The sequence below is a fragment of the Sus scrofa genome, chromosome 10, assembly GCF_054392235.1.
Source record: "Sus scrofa isolate SSC_HxYL_T2T_F1_AM1 chromosome 10, Sscrofa_HxYL_maternal_Yorkshire_Landrace_v2.0, whole genome shotgun sequence".
NCBI lineage: Eukaryota > Metazoa > Chordata > Mammalia > Artiodactyla > Suidae > Sus > Sus scrofa.
This window is the reverse complement of record NC_139392.1, coordinates 76024268-76045865: the sequence shown is the minus strand read 5'-3', so window position 1 is coordinate 76045865 and position 21598 is coordinate 76024268. Positions and strand designations below refer to the sequence as shown.

Genomic DNA, 21598 nt, shown 5'->3' with positions numbered 1-21598 from the left:
GAAGTAGGGAGGAAAGGGGGCTCTTTGTTAACTCTTCCCCCAGCCACCCCATTGATGAGCAACAGGAGTCTTAATGGTTTGAGGACACAGCAGAATCCTTGTCACATCTCATTTCTGTTCATAGTTTTACCTTCTGAAGTCAGGGCAGCCTGTCCATCTCCCCCCGACCTTGGCACAGCCCTCCAGATGTAAAGGCCCTATCACCCTTGGCCCTAACACCCTCTGCTCACAACCCAGCAACCTCTGAACTCTCTCTAGATTCCTGACTCCCAGGTGCCTCAGCTTCCAGGATGCTGCCATCTGCTCTGGTTTATCAACAAGTGGTTCCATTAAACATGTTGCCAAGCATTAAAAATCATTCTCCAGAGTTCCCGTCGTGGCGCAGTGGTTAACGAATCCGACTAGGAACCATGAGGTTGCGGGTTCGATCCCTGCCCTTGCTCAGTGGGTTAACGATCCGGCGTTGCCGTGAGCTGTGGTGTAGGTTGCAGATGAGGCTCGGATCCTGCGTTGCTGTAGCTCTGGCATAGGCTGGCGGCTACAGCTCCGATTAGACCCCTAGCCTGGGAACCTCCATATGCCGCGGGAGCGGCCCAAGAAATGGCAAAAAGACCAAAAAAAAAAAAAAAAAAAAAAATTCTCCACTCGTTGTCTCACCAGCACAGAGAAGCCTGCCTTTTAAGCTGTCGTCACTGTTTCTTCCTCCCTAGGTAGTGTCCTTTCATTCTATTCAAGTTCCTTCTCTCCAAGGCCCTGTTTGTGGATAACATTTTGCTATTTTCCTGCTTCCTTTCCTGGTAATATAAACAGACTCAGTGTTTGGTACCTAATTTTCTTTTTCATGCCTTTGTTCCCCATCTTGAAGCTTCCTATCCAGGCATGTGTTTTTCCTTTAAATGATCAGCATTCAGTACCGTGATCCATTGTCCTGGATAATTGCTCCTCATTTGAGAATCCCCATTCTTCTCATTAAAGGCCAGAAAAGACTCCTTCCTCTCATTGACCAGGTCCACCAGATCTCTTCCTTATCCCCAAGGTGCCCGTAGCTGTCAAAAGTACAGGGGAAAACAAACAAACAAAAACAGAAACAAAACCAATGAATCACTGAAGTCATGATTAGTAAAAGCTTATGGTACAGACACCAAAAAGACAGTTTGCAAACCAGGCAGCTCCAACCAAAATATGGAAGGAGGCTCAGAGTTTACAGATTGTTACACAGCAGTTTATGTAATGTGGAGGCAGTAACTGTTGACTCTTCACAAGTGATTGGTTACAATGTTAGAATTTTCATAAATGAAACAGAATTGGTTAGTGGTTCCCTCATATCAACTGGGGGCAACAATTTAAGTCTCACTTATGATTTTCAGAGGCTTAAGTGGGAAGTGACCCAGGTCAAGTGAAGCCTCACTTGTCTTTTGCACAATCAGCTAAATTAAGCTTTGCTTGTCTGACTGCACTGGTTTTGTCTGCTCAAGAAATTTGACTTTTAACAGCACTTAGGCGCCAATTCACTGGGGGGACTTGTTTGGGTAGCATGTGCTGGCTCAGGAGGCAGCTGGCTCCTCTATTCTGTGCCCTTCCCACAGGAACAGACTTAGAGCCATTTTCCCCCTGAGCACCTTCCTTTTGGGGTTGCCCGGCAGTCCATTCAACCAAGGAAGAGGGAACACTTTTTTCGGCAGAGGAGCCATGCATCTTTCCAAATCCGGTTAAGCTTTCCTAGTTCCCAGGTATCTTGGTAACAGGTGTCCACGCTGTCTTTCTGAGGTTGTAAAATGAGTCTAATAGCCCTTTCTCATGGCTAGTCTTAGCTACACTGGGCTTTTAAAACTCCTCTATTTAGTGTCTCCTTTATTGGCTTATGTTATTTGCTGCTATTATAAAGGTGATTTTTGGAGTTCCCATCGTGGCTCAGTGGTTAACGAATCCGACTAGGAACCACAAGGTTGAGGGTTCGATCCCTGGCCTTGCTCAGTGGGTCAAGGATCCGGCGTTGCCCTGAGCTGTGGTGTAGGATGCAGACGAGGCTCGGATCCCGAGTTGCTGGCCTGGCTTTGGCCTAGGCCAGTGGCTACAGCTCCGATTGTACCTCTAGGCTGGGAATCTCCATATGCTACAGGAGCGGCCCTAGAAAAGACAAAAAAAGACAAAAAAAAAATCAGTGATTTCTTCTTGCTTATTAGCCATAGCCCCTAGAAACATGCATGTTAACAGTCCCTATGCTGCATACTTAAGAATTCAGAGGAGTCAAAAGTGGGCTTTCGAAGAGGGTACCCTCTGGAACATCACTTAAAATTCCAGTCAGCAACCCTTTGGAGATGTAAATCGAGGAAGCAGCTCTCCTTTTGGACAGCTTAATGATCTGTAGTTAATAGTAAGAGGCTGCTCGCAGATGCAGTACAGCTGGGCTCGGCTAGTCTCTCTCCCTCTCCAAATTGCACTGTGATTACAGCCATTGAGATTCAGATTCTTACCTAGAATCAACAAACAAAAGCACAAAGATTCAGTGGTGGCTTGTCAGGGTGGCCTTTCTGTAAACCCTGTTTGTCCAAGCCAGGGGCATACCCTGTTTGTCCAAGCCAGTGACGGATGCCTCCTTTCTGATTGTACCCTGGGCTGGACAAATAGCCCCTCCAATAAGTCTGGGGTGAAGAGTGCTGGATTTAAGGCCAACTTCTCTTACCTGAGGGCACACAATTTCCTTGAACTTGAAAGAAGCTAAACGTAGTCTCTGGGTAGCAAAATATAAGTCTGGGAGCCATGCAGTACACAGCTGCTGGAGGCAGTTGGTATATTCTTACACCTTGTTTGTGAGATGGGCATGGAGGACTATGTGTTGGGGTAGCAGGTCCTTTAGTAATTTCCAGGGCCTTGTTATCTTCATGCAAAAGCCCAAGTGAATTCAACCACAAAACCAAACAATCCCATTCAAAAATGGCAAAGAACTTGTATTTTTCTCCAAAGATGTACAAATGGTCAATAAGCACATTAGAAGATGCTCAACATCCTACTAATGATTACGGATATACAAAGCAAAATCATAATGAGGTATCACCTCACACCCATTAGGATGGCTATTATCAAAAAACAAAACAATAAAAACAACAACAACAAAAAAAATCAGCCATTCACAAAGATACAGAGAAATTAGAACCGTTGTGCTTTGCTAATGAGAAAGTAAAATGGTGCAGCTGTTATGGAAAATATGGCAGTTGCTCAAAAACAAAAATACTGTATTATTCAGCAGTTCCTCTTCTGGGTGTATACCAAAAGAATTAAAAGCAAGGTTTAAGGAGATATTTGTACATCTGTGTTCATAGCAGCGTTATTCACAATGGCCAAAAAGTGGAAGCATCCTAAGTGTCCATTGATAGAAGAATGTAAGAAAAAAATGCTGTGTATATACATCAAATGAATATAATTCATCGTTAAAAAGGAAGGAGATCCTGACTCATGCTCTAGCATGGATGAAATACGAGGACGTAATGCTCATGAAATAAGCCAGTCACAGAAACATAAGTACAGTATGATTCCACTTATATGAGGCACTAAAGTTGTCAAATTCATAGAGATGGCAAGTAGAATGGTAGTTCCCAGGAACTCGGGGAGGAGGAATGGGGAATTCTTGTTGACTAGATCCAGAGTTTTGGTTGTGCAAGATGAAAGGAGTTAAGGAGAAGGATGGTAGTGATAGTTGCCCAACTGTGTGAAATGTACTGAATGCCACTGAACTGTACCCTTAAAATGGTTAAAATGGTAAATTCCATGTTATGTTACCACAATTGAGAAGAAAGATTAAGCGAAGGATGCCATCTTCTCTCTACAAACTGGGCTTTGTAGGGACAGATTAGAAATAAAAGGAGAAAAGCAAAAAACAACTGAGGGAATAGATCTTGACTTTACACGCGACTAATTAAATATATATATTTTTTTTTTACAGAGTCATTTTTCTCTCAAGAAGGGAGCTGCAGCCTTGGGCATTGGAACAGACAGTGTGATTCTGATTAAATGTGATGAAAGGTGAGCATGAATCTGCAACCCTTGGTGGTTAGCAATTTGCAAATTCTACACATACAACCCTTTAGTCCAAAAACTGGTGATGACGGAGGCAGTAAACCTGCCTCCTTCCCCGCCCCTGGCATTCGCTCTTTTTCACTCAAGCTCTTGCTCAGAGTCCTGAGACATTGTTTCTCGATGCCACAGAGGCATTCCCAGACTTTGACTGAATCAGAACCTTTGTTAAATCAATCAAAATATTCTGCGCCAAGAAGGTACAGAAAGACATTCATCACCTGGGCGCTTAAGCAACAACCAGCAGGTTGAGCACAGATTGATGGAGGTGTCATCATTCTGGGCACCATAGACTGTGTGAACTTGATGGAGCGATTACAGAAGGTGGGCAGACTAAGGTAAATAATGCCCCAGCAACTCATCAGCTTTGTGCCTGAGCCAAAGAGCTCTCCTAGGGAAAAAACCCTGTCTTAATTGGCACCCAAACTTCCTAGGTACTCTGGGAAAATGTGGAGGGGCGGTTAAAATATAAGAAAATAAATTTAGGCTTTAAAGGATTGAGTAAGAAATTCCACTAAATTCAAAGGAAGCCACTCAATTCTCCACTTATTTATTCGTATGTATTTATTAGACTTTTACGAACACCTACCATGTCCCTCGGCTGCTGGAAAGCATGAGGTGCGAGCCCAGCTCTCTGACTGTTATGATCCAGGTGGGGAGATTCTGGGGAAGGTGGGCGGACCCAAGACAGAGCAGAGGAGGTGAAATGCTGGGATTAACAGGAGTTTCTGACAGACTGGAGTACAGGTTGAAAGGGGAGTGGGGGAAGCATGCCAGGCTCTGGCTCACTGGCTAAGTCCATGCAGTGCTATTTTCTGAGACAGGGAGCAGATCTGGAGATGCTAAGTTTGAAGAGCTTATGAGACGTCCAAGTGAGGGTATCAGGTAGGCACCTGAAATATTAGCCCAGAGATCAGAAGATACACCATGAGAGCCACTTAGAGTGGGCTTAGGAGAGAACAAAGGAGCATCCGTCCCCATTTCAGGGACAGGCAGGGCTGCTGGAGGAGACCTGGGGCCATGACGGCCACAAGGGTGTTTCTAGAAGGAGTGGTTAACAGCATCAGATGCCACTAGCAGATGAAATGAGGGTCAACAACTGCCCCTCGGCTTCCCTTTCATAAGGAGGTGACTGGTGAGTTTGGCAAGAGCAGTTTCACTAGAAGGGTGAGGGCAGAGGCAGTTTGCAGTGGATCCGAGGGTGACCGGGAAAGGAGGAAACGGAGAACAAATCCAGACATTTCCAGAGGCTGAGCCTTGAAGGGGAGGAGGTGGGGCAGAAACTGGATGGAGAAGATGGTAAGTCCAGGATGGCTTGGGTTTAGTTGTTTTGGTTGTTTTAAGGCAGTTAAATGACTGTGCAGTGAAGGACCTGCTGGAGAGGAAATGTGAATTACAGGGGGAAGGAAAAAGAAGGGATAAAAGATCTGAGGTTTAGTTTCCTTCCAGAGTTCCTTATTCTTTTGGCTAAAATTGTGGAGAATCTTCCTCTGGAAAGCTCACAGGAACTATGAAATCCCCCTGCATGAGAAAATGGGAGGGAGCCAGCGAGGGAGAAACCACAGGAGTGGTGATGGAAGGAAGGGCGGTGTAGGGAGGGCTGGCAGTGAGCGCAGGGGCACAGCTCTAGGTCACACTAGCTGACAAGCCACTGATGGATTTCAGTTTGGAAACCTTCAGAGTTGGAAAGGTTCTTCTGCATTAACTCATCCAAGCCTTTTTTTGCTGTTTTAGGGCCGCACCCGCAGCATATGGAGGTTCCCAGGCTAAGGGTCGAATTGGAGCTACAGCTGCTGGCCTACACCACAGCCACAGCAATGCCAGATCCTTAACCCACTGAACAAGGCCAGGGATCAAACCCACGTCCTCATGGATACTAGTTGGGCTCATTAACCGCTGAGCCCCAACAGAAACTCCAATCCAAGCCTTTTTTTAAAAACTTTATATTTTTTGAGAATAATTTCATTCTTAAAAATTGCAAGAATAGTAACAAAAACTATCATACACCCTACACCCAGATTTACCAATCATGAATATTCTGACATATTTGCTTTATCACTCTATGTGTATCATTTATTACATATTGAATGTAATAAATATTATGATTGCATACATAAATTCTATATATATTTTTTTTCTGAACCACTTGAGACTTCTTTGCAGATATCATGCCCCTTTACCCCTTAATACTTCAATGTATATTTTTTGATAGCAAGAATATTCACTTAGGAGCGCCTCTCATGGCGCAGTGGAAATGAATCCGACTAGGAATCATGAGGTTGCGGGTTCGATCCCTGGCATTTCTCATTGGATTAAGGATCTGGCGTTGCCATGAGCTGTGGTGTAGGTTGAAGACGCGGCTTGGACCTGATGTGGCTGTGGCTGTGGCCGGCAGCTGTAGCTCTGATTGGACCCCTAGCCTTAGAACCTCCATATGCTGCGGGTATGGCCCTAAAAAGAAAAAAAAAAGGGGGGGGGGATATTCACTTACCTATTCACAGTCCAATTATCAAATTCAGGAAATTTGATACTGACCCAAGACTGTTATTTAATCTGTATCCCTTATTCAAATTTCATCAATTGTTCCAATGCTACCCTTTAGAGCCTTTTTTTTCCCAGTCCAGGATCCCAGATTATACTCAGTGGTCACATCTTTTTAGTCTCCTTTAATCTGGAACATGTCCTCATCCTTCCTTTGTTTTTCATGACATTGATGTTTTGAAGAGTATAGACCACTTATTTTGCATGACTAGATTCATTCAATACATTTGGGGCAGGAATTCCAGGGAGGCAACGCCTATCCCTCTCATTCTCATCAGAGTAATGTCAGCTTTGACCATTTGGTTAAGGTAGTGCTTGCCAGGTCTCTCCAGTATAAAATGACTATTCTCAACTTAGCAGTTAATAAATATCTGTAAGGAGCTATTACATTTGGAATGGGTAAGCAAGAAGGTCCTATATCCAGTCTCTTGGGATAGACCATGGTGGAAGATAATATAAGAAAAGGAATGTGTGTATATGTATATATATATATGACTGGGTCACTTCGCTGTATAGCAAACATCAGCATAACATTGTAAATCAACTATACTTTAATTTTAAAATGTAAAAATAAGTAAATATCTGTAAGGCATGCTTTGAGGCTTTGTAAATCTACTGTTCCTCCTAACACATTCATTCACTAGTTCAGCATCCACTGATGATTCTTGCCTGGATTCTTATTGTGATGATAGCAAAACAGTGATTTTCTAACTCCATTATTCCTTCTAAGTGGACTTGTTCCTTTCATGCTACCGTAAGGAGGACCTTTCCCTCCTCTCCCTCTCCCTCTCCCTCTCTCTCTCTTTCTCTCTCATTAATTATAAATAGGGACTTAGAAGTACTTTTAGAAATTAATTCTCACTAGCACCCTCTTCCACTCCCTTCCATTTCGGCATCTCTTACTCTTCCCTTCAGGGTTCCATTTAACTTACCTAAACTACTAGTAAATTGCTGTTAAACCTTGCAGAAAATAAGTCTGACCAAGGTACGTGATACCTGGTTGTTTTGAGGCTAGAAGAGTCACCGGCCTTCCTAGCTCTCTCATAACAGAAGAGTTTTGCTAACTATTTTGATTAATACTTTTATACCACAAAAATAACTGCTTATGCTTTTGTATGCATTTTAGTTCTCTCCACATATCACTTAGCTGTTTTGGTTACAGTTAGAGTCCATTTCCCTGCACTTGTGAAGTACCACACTCTATTATACAATTGATTTAAACAATTGAAAGCATAAATAATCTGGGGTCCTTATACTCTTTTATTAAATTAGCTGAATTGTGGCCAGTGCCTGAAGGTGGTTAGGGAAGCTAATGAACTCTTTTTGGTCCTCAGGGAGCTATTGTGTGCACTGTAACAGGATAGGTTCACAGAGACCCTGAATCAATCATTATTGAGCAGGGCTGTGGTGAGCCCTCTGCACGTCATATTATGAATTTAGATGCAGAGAACTCAGAGGTGCTAGTGGTATTTGGGCATCACTACGTCGTGTATCAAGAAGGATTACAGAGTAATAATGGCTGACACATAGAGTGTTTATTATGTGCCATAATAAGCACTTTACACCATTGATCTAATTAATTTGTTTATTAGAGACACAAAAGAGTGTATTCCCATACATTTACCCAGTGCTGACATAACTGGTCAAGAGTTTCTATATCCACAACCATCCTAAACAGTACAGTGAGGTTTCCTTTCTCCATTTGACACCTGGTCCTGGCAGGTGGGACGGGTCAAAGGTCACATAGCTGGGAAGTGAAAAATCAGGGTTTGGACTCAGAAGAGAATTCCAGGTGTTCACCAGCTAAACACAGCCCCTTCTTCCTCTTCTTTTTTTTTTTTTTTTTTTTCTTTTTTCAATTTTTTAAATTGTGGTAAAACACACATGAAATTTACCCTGTTAACTGTTTTTACATATACAGTTCAGTGAAATGAAATACATTCATACTATTGCGCTACCATCATCACTATCCACCTCGAAAACTCTTTTCATCTTGCCAAACTGAAACTCTATACCCATTAGACAAAAATTCCCCATTCTCCTTCCTCCCAGTCCCTGTCAACACGATTCTACTTTCTGTCCCTATGAATTCAGCCACTTTTGGTACATCATTCTTTTTTATCTTTTTGTGATTAACTTGTTTCATTTAGCATAATGTCCTCAAGATTCATCATGGTGTAGCAAATGTCAGAATTTTCCTCCTTTTTTATGGCTGAATTATATAATGTTATATAATATAGAATGATATATATATATCACTCAGTTCCTCTTTTGATAGACATTTTGGTTGTTTCCTAACCTTATTCATTGTGAATAATACTAGAATTAAGAAGGGACTACAGATATCTCTTTGAAATACTGATTTCATTTCCTTTGGATAATTACTAAGAGCTGGAATTCATGGATCACATTATATTTCCATTTTTAATTTTTGAGAAGCATCCATCCATACTATTTTCCATTGTGGCTACATTAATTTACATTCCCACCAAGAGTGTACAAGGGTTTCCTTTTCTCTACACCTTTACCAACATTTATTTTTTCTTGTCTTTTTGATAACAGCAATCCTAACAGATGTGAGGTGATATTGTGGTTTTGCTTTGCATTTTTCTGATGATAAGTGCTGTTGAACATTTTTCCATATATCTGGTAGTCATTTGTGTTGTCTTCTTTGGCAAAATATCTACTCAGGTCCTTTACACTTTTTAAATTGAGTTATTTGGTTTCTGCTATTGCGTTGTAGCAGTTCCTTGGAGTTTGGGATATTAATCTTTTATCCGATATATGGTTTAAAAATATTTTCTCTCATTCCATAGGTTGCCTTTTCATTTTGTTGATTGTTTCTTTTGAGATGAGAACTTTTTTTTTTTTTTTTGTCTTTTCATCTTTTTAGGGCCGCACCCACGGCATATGGAGGTTCCCAGGCTAGGGGTCTAATCGGAGCTGTGGCCACTAGCCTATGCCAGAGCCACAGCAACACCAGATCCAAGCCAAGTCTGTGACCTACACCACAGCTCACATAAATGCTGGATCCTTAACCCACTGAGCAAGTCCAGGGATTGAACCCACAACCTCATGGTTCCTAGTTGTATTAGTTTCCTCTGTACCATGATGGGAACTCCAATATGCAGAACTTTTTAGATTTATTTAGTCACACTTGTTTATTTTGGCTTTTGTTGTCTTTGCTTTTGGTGTCAAATCAAAAAAAAAAAAAAATTGATGCCAAGACCCGTGTCAAGGAACTTATAGCTTATGTTTTCTTCTAGGAGTTTTATAGTTTCAGGTCTGGTTTCAGGTCTTATGTTTAAGTCTTTAATCCATTTTGTGTTAACTTTTGTGCATTGCATAATATAGTAATCCAGTTTCATTCTTTTGCATGTGGCTGTCCAGTTTTCCCAGCACTATTGGTGGAAGAGACTATTCTTTCCTTATTGTGTATTTTTGGCAACTTGTTAAAGATCACTTGACTATACAAGAATGCGTTGTTCTGAGGTCTCTATTCTGTTCCCTTGGCCTACTTGTCAATTTCTATGTCAGTATCATACTGTTTTGATTACTGTAGCTTTTTAATACAGTTTGAAATCAGGAAGTGTGAAGTCTCCAGCTTTGTTTTTCTTTCTCAAGATCTCTAGCTATTTGAGCTCTTTTAAGATTCTATACAAATCTTAGGATAGTTTTTTTTTCTAATTCTGTGAAAAATGCCATTGGAATTTTGATAGGGATTACCAATATTAATTTTTCCAGTCTGTGAACAGGCAGTATTTTTCAATTTATTTGTGTATTCTTTCATTGATACCTTATACTTTTTAATATATAGATCTTTCATATCCTTGATTAAATTTATTTCTAAGTATTTTATTCTTTTTGATGCTATTGTATTATTCATTTTGTGCCACAATCACGGCATATGGAGGTCAAAATCAGAGCTTCAGCTGCTGGCCACAGCCACAGCCACAGCCACAGCCACAGCCACAGCCACGCAGTATCCAAGCTGGGTCTGCAGCCTACACCACAGCTCATGGCAATGCCAGACCCTCAACCCATTGAGCGAGGTCAGGGATCAAACCAGCATCGTCATGGATACTGGCCAGATATGTTTCTACTGTGCCACAATGGGAACTCCAAGGGATTGATTTTTGTGTGTTGATTTTGTAAAAATTACTGAATATTTACATTAGTTATGACAGTTTTTTGGTAGAGTCTTTAGGGTTTTTCTATATGTAAGATCATGTCATTTGCAAACAGAGAATATGGAGCTTCCTCCTCAGATAATTTCCCCCTTCTCCCTTATTGCTCTGGCTAGGACTTTAGTATCATATTGAATAAAGTAGTAAGAGTTCCCATCGTGGCTCAGCAGTAATAAACCCAACTAGGATCCATGAGGATGCGTTTCAATCCCTGGCCTCATTCAGTGGGTTAAGGATCTGGCATTACCATGAGCCGTGGTGTAGGTCACAGACATGGCTCAGATCCCAAATTGCTGTGGCTATGGTGCAGGCCAGCTGCTGTAGCTCTGATTTGATCCTTAGCCTGGAATAACTTCCATGTCTTAAAAGCAAATAAATAAATAAAAGAAATAGTAAGAGTGGGCAATCTTGCCCCTCTAATTCTGATCTTAGAGGAAAATCTTTCACCTTTGAGTATGATATTAGCCGTGGGCATGTCATATTTGACCTTTATTATGTTGAGGTTCTTTGCCTCTATGCCCAGTTTGTTGAGATGTTCTATCATGGAAGGATGTTGAATTTTATCAAATGCCTTTTCTTTATCTATTGAGATGTTTATATTTTTATCTTGCATTCTGTTAATGTGGCATGTCACCTTGATTGGGTAAATTCTAATATTTTGTGAGGACTTGTGCATCTATGTTCATCAGAGATACTGGCCTATAATTTTATTCGTAGTGTCATTTGGCTTTGGTGTGAGGGTAATGCTGGCCTCATAAAATGAATGTAGAAGTGTCCCCTCCTCTTGATTTTTTTGGAAGACTTTGAGAAGGATTGACATTAATTCTTTAAATGTTTGATCGAATTTACCTGTGAAGTCATCTAATCCTGAGCTTAACTTTGTTGGAGGTTTTTGATTACTGCTTTAATCTCTTTATTCATTATTGACTTGTTCATAAATGCTGCTTTTTCATCATTCAGTCTTGGTAGTTCTGTTTTTTTGTTTGTTTGTTTTCAGAATTAACCCATTTTTTCTACATTATCCAATTTGTTGGCTTATACTTTTTCATAGTAGTCTCTTATGATCCTTTATGTCTCTGTAGTATCGGCTGTCTCCTTTTTCATTTACAATTTTATTTTTTCAAGCCCTCCCTCTTTTCTTTTTGTTTAGTCTAGCTAAAGGTTTGTGAGTTTTGTATGCCTTTTCAAAAAGCCAACTCTTAGTTTTGTTAATCTTTTCTATTGCCTTTCTAGTCTCTGTTCATTTATTTCTGCTCTAATTATTTCCTTCCTTCTGCTGACTTTGGGTTTAGTTTGCTCTTCTTTTTCTAGTTCTATGAGATGTGAAATTGGAGGTTATTTATTTGAGATCTTTATTTTTCTTAATGTAGGCATTTACCACTGTAACCTTCCCTCTTAGGACTGCTTTGCTACATCTCATAAGTTTTACTATGTTGTATTTCCATTTTCATTTGTCTGAAAACATTTTTTTATTTCTCCTTTGACCAGTTGACTTTTGGGGTCTGTATTATTTTATTTCCACATGTTTATGATTTTCCCAATTTTCCTCCTATTAGTGATATCTAGTTGCATATAATTGTAATTGCAAAGATACTTGATATTGATTTCAATCTCCTCAAATTTGTTGACTTGTTTTGTGGCCTGTGATCTGTTTTGGAGAATGTCCACATGCACTTAAGAAGAATGCTTATTCTGCTGTTGTTGGAGGAATGTTATCTATGTGTCTCTTAGGTCCGTTTAGTCATTTTTGAATTGGTTCTTTTTTTTTTTTTGAGATTAAGGAGTGCTCTATAATATTCTAGATACTAATCCTTTATCAGATATATGATTTGCAAATATTTTCTTCCATTCTATGGGTTGCTTTTTAGTCTGTTAATAGTTTGTTTTGATTCACAGAAGTTTTCAAGTTTCATGAGGTCCAGTTTGCCTGATTTTACTTTTGCTGCTTGTGCCTTTGGTGCAATATCTGTAAAAATATCTATTGCCAAATCCAGAGTCATGAAACTTTTGTCCTATGTTTTCTTCTAAGAGTCTTATAGTTTTTAGCTCTTACATTCAGGTCTCTGATCTATTTTGAGTTAATTTTTATATGTGACATTAAGTAAGGGATTGCCTCTTCCTTTTAAAAAAACCAAACATAATTTTCTTTTCTTGTTCCAGAAGCAATATATATTCATTGTAGAAAAACAGGAAAGTAGAAGGACCTAGACATGATCTCTTGTAATACATTGGTGCATGTAATTCCAAGTTTATCTTTATATATTTAAATATAAAACATACCGATTTAATAAAAATTTTTACATAATAAATTATTATGGGCAATTTTCTTGTCATTAGAAATTCTCCCATATAATTCTCAGTCACTGTTTAATAATCTGTTTAGAATTATATGACTTAACAAATTTCCTGTTGTTAGACATTTAAGTTACTTCAGATTTTCATTATTTAAAAAATATGAATGTAGGGAGTTTTCTGGTAGCTCAGCAAGTTAAGGATTCAGCACTGCCACTGCTGTGGCTTGAGTCACTGCTGTGGTATGGGTTTGATTCCTGGCCTGGGAACTTCTGCATGTCATGGCCATGGCAAAAAATAAGTGAATTTTTAAAAATACAAATATGAATATCATTGAGACCAACTATTTGCACACATATTATGTTTTTAGGATATATTCCTAGAAATAGAATTTCTGAGCCTAGGGCCGTATCTATACCAAGAGTTATGATACTTGCTGACATGTTGCCCTTCATAAAAGAATGACTAATTTACACTCCCCCCAATCAGCACACACAGTGACTACTCATGTCCTCATCAGTCCAAGGAATTAAAACCTTGGAGTTCCTGTTGTGGCTCAGTGGGAACGAGCCTGACTAGTATCCATGAAAATGTAAGTCTGATCCCTGGCCCTGCTCAGTGGATTAAGGATCTGGCTTTGCCATGAACTGTGGTATAGATCACAGATGCGGCTCAAATCTGGCATTGCTCTGGCTGTGGTGTAGGCCTGCAGCTAGCTGCAACTCTGATTCAACCCCTAGCCCAGGAACTTCATATGCCACAGGTACAGCCCTAAAAAGGAAAAAGAGAGAAAGAGAGAAAATTGAATATTCTTACTTATGTTTTTTCATCCAGTTGTATTTTGGAATCATTTTCCTAGGTTCCCATTCTCCTAAAACTCCCACTGGGAATCCTGTTGGAATTGTGTTAAATCTAGAGATTAACTATGTGTATTTGCAATGTTTAGTTTTCTCATCAAAAAATGTAATATGTCTCTCCATTTATCCAAATCTTTTTTGTGTCCTTTGAGATCATTATTTTTATTTTTATACATTATTTTCAGTTTACTCATTTATAGTTTCAGATACTGATTGTTATTCTACTTCCCTTCTCTTCCTTGCATTCTTACAACAAATCATACATGGTTCAATGATAATCTTCAATTTCCTTCTGGATTATTTTTTATACATATTCAGAATTTTTGTAGCTGTATTTTATAAGACATATCCAGTTTTTCCTGGCTATCTTTGACAGATTTTTGCTTTCAGAGTTAGCTAGTTTTAAGAAACTAATTGAGCAGTTTTGCATTGTCTTCTTCATAAGAATTTAAAGAGCATTATCTGCCAATATTGGAGTTGTTAAAATTCATTCCTAAAACATCTGAGCCTGACATTTGGGGGAGCCATTTTTGGCAACTTTTCCCCCACTTTCTTCTTGGTTTTTAGTTTTTTCAAGTTTTTAGTATATTCTTTTTTACCTTTTTTTGGGGGGGGCGGCTTATGGATATTCCCTGACTAGGGGCTGAATTAGAGATACAGCTACCAGCCTACACCACAGCCTTGCAGGATCTGAGCCACATCTGTGACCTACACCACAGCTCGTGGCAATGCTGGATCCTTAACCCACTGAACGAGGCTAGAGATCAAACCCGCCTCCTCATGAATACTAGTTGGGCTTGTTACCACTGAGCCACAATGGAAACTCCCTAGTAGGTTCTTAATCAATTCTTTTTTTTAGGCCCGCACTGTGGCATATGGAGGTTCCCAGGGTAGGGGTTGAATCGGAGCTGTAGCTGCCAGCCTACACCACAGCCACAGCAACACTGGATCTGAGCCACGTCTGCGACCTACACCACAGCTCATGGCAACATTGGATCCTTAACCCACTGAGCGAGGCCAGGGATCAAACCTGTGTCCTCATGGATGCTAGTCAGATTCGTTTCCACTGAACCATGACAGGAACACCACCATTTATTTTTGATGTTCTGTAATGGCAGTTTGATTTCTCTTTGACTCGACGTTACTTAGAATAGCCAAGCCCGGTTTCTTACATGGTTCAATTGAACTTCTTATTATAACCCTTTTCTTCCCTCTACCGACATGTCCAGGGAAGAGAAATGGTATTTTGAGGAACAGGAGGAGTGAGGAGAGATTGCCAGCATCCCTCCTGCCCCCACGCTTTTCTGCTCAATGAGGTTTCCTTTGAAAAAGAAAATAACTCTTTACCACATCGTGGTTGGAGTCTTCAGATATCTATCACTATAATGATGCGAGCCACTGCTTTTGGAGAATATAAACTTTTTTAGTTACTAGAATTAGACACAAAATCACCAAAAACATTCTGCTCCCATGAATAATGCCAAGCAGTTCCATTGTGCCTATTGGAAAACAAATCTTAATGGAGAAAAACGCAGTTCCTTATCATAGTTAGAGTTCTTTTCCTAAATCAGACTACATATTAAAGGAACCAAGGACGTTCACCATTTATAATTATGATTAAAAAAAAATTTTGGAGTTCCCGTCGTGGCGCAGTGGTTAACAAATCAGACTAGGAACCATGAGGTTGTGGGTTCGGTCCCTGCCCTTGCTCAGTGGGTTAACGATCTGGCATTGCCGTGAGCTGTGGTGTAGGTTGCAGACGCGGCTCGGATCCCGAGTTGCTGTGGCTCTGGCGTAGGCCGGTGGCTACAGCTCCGATTCAACCCCTAGCCTGGGAACCTCCATATGCCGCGGGAGCGGCCCAAGAAATAGCAACAACAACAACAATAACAACAACAACAAAAGACAAAAAAAAAAAAAATTTTTTTTTCCAAGGCCTTGGTTTTGTATATTTCCCCAATGGTCTGTTTTGACTGCTGTTTATTAGTCTATCTCCTGGGCCTTCTCTAGGATGAGTTACCCACTCTAGCCGCAGCCATGGGGAGGCACAAGGAGCTCTTTTCTCCAAGGTGGTCCTCGTATACAGAAAACCCCTCACAGGATTATACAGGGATTTCCAAGTCAATCCATGCTAACTGTCAAGTCACCACTTACTCCAGGCAATTGGAAAATTCACTTGGGTCCAAGAATTCCCCTTCCTTAAACTATATTACAGTCAGTGTTAAGGTTTTGCCTAGTACCAGCACTAACTAGTTAAAAAACAAAAAACTAGCGGTTTTCTGTTATGCCTATATCTTTGAGGCACCAGAAACAGTATCATCTAAGGATGAGAGAGTGATTTGTTTTAGTAGCAGAAGGGTCTATGTTTTTCTTATTTTACTAATCAGTGCTAACAGCACTAAGAATTGGGGTCAAGGAACTACTTAATCCCAGGGGCTTTCAAAAAACCCTAGCAGAAATATTACAATTCATCATTACAATTCTAGGACATAACCTGAAAGGTTTCTTTTTCTTTCTTTTTTTTTTTTTTTTTTTTTGTCTTTTTGCCTTTTTAGGGCCGCTGCCATGGCATATGGAGGTTCCCAGGCCAGGGGTCTAATCAGAGTTGTAGCCGTCAGCCTACACCACAACCACAGTGACACAGGATCCGAGCTGCATCTGTGACCTACACCACAGCTCACGGCAATGCCAGATCCTTAACCCACAGAGAGAGGCCAGGGATCAAACCCACAACCTCATGGTTCCTAATTGGATTCATTAACCACTGAGCCATGATGGGAACTCCCTGAAAGGTTTCTTGTTAAATCAAGGTAGTTGGCATTTTGTTTAACCCCTGCTTCTGAAGACATTTATTGTGCAGTGCTGAGAACCTGGGCTCTCATGTCGGAATACAGCTCTAAGTTTGAAATCTGCTCCTACTAACTGTGTGACATCCTGCAGGTCCCACAATGCTACCACTACTAGTAGTAATAACAACAATGTGACCGGCTGTATGTATCAGGTGGATACTGTATGGTAGGCAGGGTTTTATACTTAGTGCTTAACAGTGTTTTATGTTTACCATATCATTGAATCCTCATGTAGAGGAGGTACTATTAGCATCATTTTATAAGTGAGTTAAACAGAAGAACTTAATCCTTCAAGTACACACAACTAGTATAGGATCTGGGGCAGAAACCTGGTCATTGTCTCCACATTCCAAGCTTTTAGCCACATTCATCTGCTTCTCTGAGCCTCCGTCTCCTTATCTGCAAAGTAAGGACAGTAATGATTCTCTTGGAGGGCTGGCGCGACGGGCAGAGACCATGGAGTGGAGTAAGGCATAGAGCAGTGACTGCTTCTAAAACTGGCGTTTCTGCAGGGGTGTTGCTATTAACGGCAGTCATAACATTAGTCAGTTTCTAACAGGAAAGATCAGAATCCTTTCTTTCTTCACACAAATCTCTGCGAACAGAGCCGAGCTCCAAGCACTTAGGAAAGGCTAGTAGATTTACTACAGTTCAGCAGGGCCTAGGAGCAGGGTCACCAAAGACTCAGGCACTGAATTTGTTACCATTTGGATGCCTGCGTAGAGCTCTGCATCCCCAGTAACGTGCTCCTTTTGGTGAGAGAGTTTTCCCCTTCAGAGCCACCCACAGGAAGATAGTCAGGAATCTGGGCCCAACGTCCGAGCACCGTATAAGCTGTGTCTTTTGCTTCTTTCCACAAAGAGAACATTCCTCCTGCTGGCAGCTCTAGCTGGCAATGAGGGATTTTGCCCAGGCAACTTCATGAAGTTATCTGACCCTACAGCATCACATGAGGTTTTTTTTTAAATTTTCTTTTTTTCAACTTATTGAGGTAGCATAGATTTATCACATTGTAAAAGTTTCACGTGCACAACATTAAAATTTTTGACTTCCACACACATGGCAGCGAGAGCAGCACAGGACTATTGCAAAACCAATAATCTCAATGCAAAACACCCACATCCAAAGCAGCAGTCTGGTTCAATGGTCTTGGTTTTTTGGTTTTTTTTTTTTTTTTCAATTTTTTAAAAACTAAAGTATAGTTGATTTACAGTGCTGTACCAGTTTATGCTGTACAGCAAAGTGACCCAGTCATATATATATATATATATATATATATATTTCTTCTTGTATCATCCCTCATCATGTTCTATCCCAAGAAATTATACGCAGTTCCCTGTGCTATGCAGCAGGACCCATTGCATCCTCACTTTAATAATAGCTATTTCTTAAACACTAACACCTAACAGAGAGCACAGAGAGCAGCACCACAAGACATCAGTCACTACTTGAACCCAGCCCTTCAAAGCCACATGTGTAAGTATTAAAGATATACATTTTTGCTGTGGAAATACTTCTAGACCAGATATGCCGGATGCAACAGTTGCCATCCAACACCACCCTGCACCAAGAAGCACCTGTCTAGAAAAGCCAGGACTGCCTGGCAGCTCCTGGTCCTCAGAGGAGACTGCTGGGTGTTGCCCAGTTCTCTCTGGCTCCACAGCACACGGGCAGGTGTGATGCACATGCCACGTCTGGACCGCCTTCTGCTGGCTCCCCTACAGCCATGATGGCTCAAAATCCTGGGTCTTGTGAAAAGTACATGGCTAAGATGTTACACAATTATTGAAATACCTACCAGGCTAAAACCTCCATTTCTAAAGATGTTTTTCAACATGTGGCTCTAGATTTGCATCACCGTGACCTTCTTCAAAACTCAGATTCCTCTGCACGTTTGTCTGTTTCCTGGTTATCCTTCATCTCTCTTGTAAGCCCTGGAGAGCAGAACCTGGTCTGTTTACCCTGGTACCCCAGCACCCTTAGCAGTGTTTGGCTCATAGTGAATGCTCAGTAAATATTTGTGTCATGAATGAATTCCAGGGCCCTCCTGAATCAAAATCCCTAAGATCAGGGCCAAGGAATATGCATTTTAAAGACATGCATAGGTGATTTTTTATACATGCTAAATTTTACAAACCATTGTTCTAAAGTCATTCATCCAATTCTAAAGATAACTGGAAAGATGAAAAGTTTTATCTCCAGAGGCCCCCATGGTCAGTCACTAAGATAAAGTGAACATATTAATAGCATCCTAGGGTTAAATTTTTGCCTTATTGTCATATATCTCCAACAGACATTGATCTTTCACCTGCATTGTGCCAGGCTCTGGGTTCCTACATGGATGAAATAAATATGAGCTTGGAAGGTTGAATGCCTGGGAAAGGCTGAAGCCTACATGTCAGAAACATGCCCATAGCTTTCCACTCTGCGAGAAGCAAATGCTTAGATTTTATTATCTGACAAGGCTGCCCATTCCCCCTGCCCGAAGTCCCTGATATGGAATGACAGAGTAAATTATTCAAAGCAAACTTATATTTATCTTCTTTTTCAGGGGGAAAATGATCCCATCTGACCTTGAAAGAAGGATCCTTGAAGCCAAACAAAAAGTAAGTTTTATTTTGTTCTTCTTTTCAGGGCCTCACCCTAGGCACATGGAAGTTCCCAGGCTAGGAGTCGAATGGGAGCTACAGCTGCTGGTCTGTCCCACAGCCACAGCAACTTGGGATCTGAGCCGTGTCTGTGACCTACACCACAGCTCAGGGCAATGCCGGATCCTTAACCCACTGAGCGAGGCCAGGGATCACACCCACATCCTCATGGGTACTAGTCAGGCTCGTTACCACTGCGCCACAAAGGGAACTTTCCAAAGTAAGTTTTTGAAGGGAGCTTTCTCCAGCCCATAACAAGCTGAGGGTGTGTATTTCTAATTTCCATCTAGTGGAGGGTAGGTTTTTGTTTTATTTTTAAAAGAGACTATGGAATTTTGCATTAAATCATTAGTTATTTCTCTGAGTTATAGGCTCTGCTTTGGAAAAGTCTAAGTTACTGAATAAATACTATACACAGTGATATTGTAACAGTTTCCAAAGGATTTGTCTTCCCAGGGGCTGAGGATTGGCATTAAACAGACACATTCAAAAGACTGCATTCACAAGTAGAAAATACAGGAAAGCTAATTTAGTGTGGACATTCCTGTGCGGGGTCATTTGAAAGGGACCAGTGTTTCCTGCCTAGAAAAATATTGATATGATTGGCCCTCCAAACACCTTATTTTTCAGGAAACAATTCGTTACTATTTTTAAATGTAACAAGTTCTGAAGACCTGCTAAAAATTCCTACAAAGCTCTAGAAGGTCATTTGCATCTCTGGATGGTTTGCAAGCCAGAGCTTTTAGTAGATATAATCTACAGTTCCTAGTTCAACCATATAACACATGGATTTTATTATTAGGATTTCAGAAATAATTATTAATTTTCATATGCATCCCCCACCCCACCCTCTGCCCCAAAAAAGCAGCAGCAGGATGGTTTCCCTCCTTCTCATATGATAGTCCAATAAACCACAAGGTTAATTAAACCTTTGCTGCCACCTAAAGACTGACTCTGTAACATCATGTTCCATTGCGTCCTCTTGGAGTTACTGTTCCTCCTATTTGAGGCAGTCTTGAGCCATGTTTCAGCAACAACCTATTATTACTATCAATTTCCGTTTAGCCATGGCCAGACAGACTGAGCCAACTTAGATGGATAAAAGTCATGGCTTACTGTTTACTCTCCTCTAAATTAGTTATTTGAGAATGTTCCACGTAGGAATAACAGGCTGGTCGGAGTTCCTTCGCTTCGTCCTCCTGTCTGCTCACTCAAGATTTGTTATGTTCAGAGGCCGTGTTATGAAAAAGGAAGACTAGAAAAGAAAGCAAAGTGGAGAAAAGCCCCCAAAAAGTCCCTGGATATTTAAATAGCTTTGGGCACTACCAAAGCTATAAGGCTTACTTATCGTCTGGGTCCAGTGCAGCCTCTTCTGAGAACCAGAATATCTAAGTTCTTAGAAGGCCATGGGCAGGGCCAGCAGAGTGGCCTGGAAAACGCAGATCCTGGAAAGCAAACATCATTCCTACTCCAAACATGTCCATAACCCTTCTGATATTCCCAGAAATGCAGATGTGTATGATAAGAGGAAAACCTCCTCTCTTTTTATCAGCTTTTTAAAAGAATCCGTGGGCCCTTGTTTTACATTATTTGGGGCTTTCTCATTTGCATAGGGATTTGTCCCCTTCCTTGTGAGTGCCACAGCTGGGACCACTGTCTATGGAGCATTCGATCCCCTGCTAGCTGTCGCTGACATCTGCAAAAAGTATAAGATCTGGATGCACGTGGATGTAAGTATCCCATGGGGACTGCCACTAACGTGTCCTTGCACATTTTTCACTTGGAGCTCCTGGAATGAAGTGTATTCTCTCTGTATTTTACTTTAGGAGTTTATTTTCACAATGGTGATAGTTATACTTTTAAAGACTACATAGACAAAGTAGTATACAACTCACATTGTGCACAGCATTCACTGGAAGCAGTCTGTGGCTGATTATGCCCTAACGTTCCCACCAAGATAATATTCTTAGTTCTGTGACCAGGACCCAAGCTGAGCACTTAGTTCACAATTCGCTGGGTCATAAGGTCCATGAAGGAATATATAGCCCACGTACATCCACACATGATTACACACACAGAGACACACACATGCGAAGCTTAACTTCCCTATGAGAATGATCAAAAGAGTAAATAGGGGTTGCATTTCTATGGGA

General features: G+C 40.8%; 1 protein-coding gene across 1 annotated transcript in view; it reads left to right on the top strand.

Moving 5' to 3' along the window:
* GAD2 (glutamate decarboxylase 2) overlaps nt 1-21598 on the top strand; it is a 76419-nt gene that overhangs the window by 22513 nt on the left and 32308 nt on the right. The window contains 3 exon segments of the mRNA NM_213895.3: nt 3941-4020; nt 19349-19403; nt 21059-21175. Coding sequence (NP_999060.3) covers nt 3941-4020; nt 19349-19403; nt 21059-21175 — 252 coding nt within the window.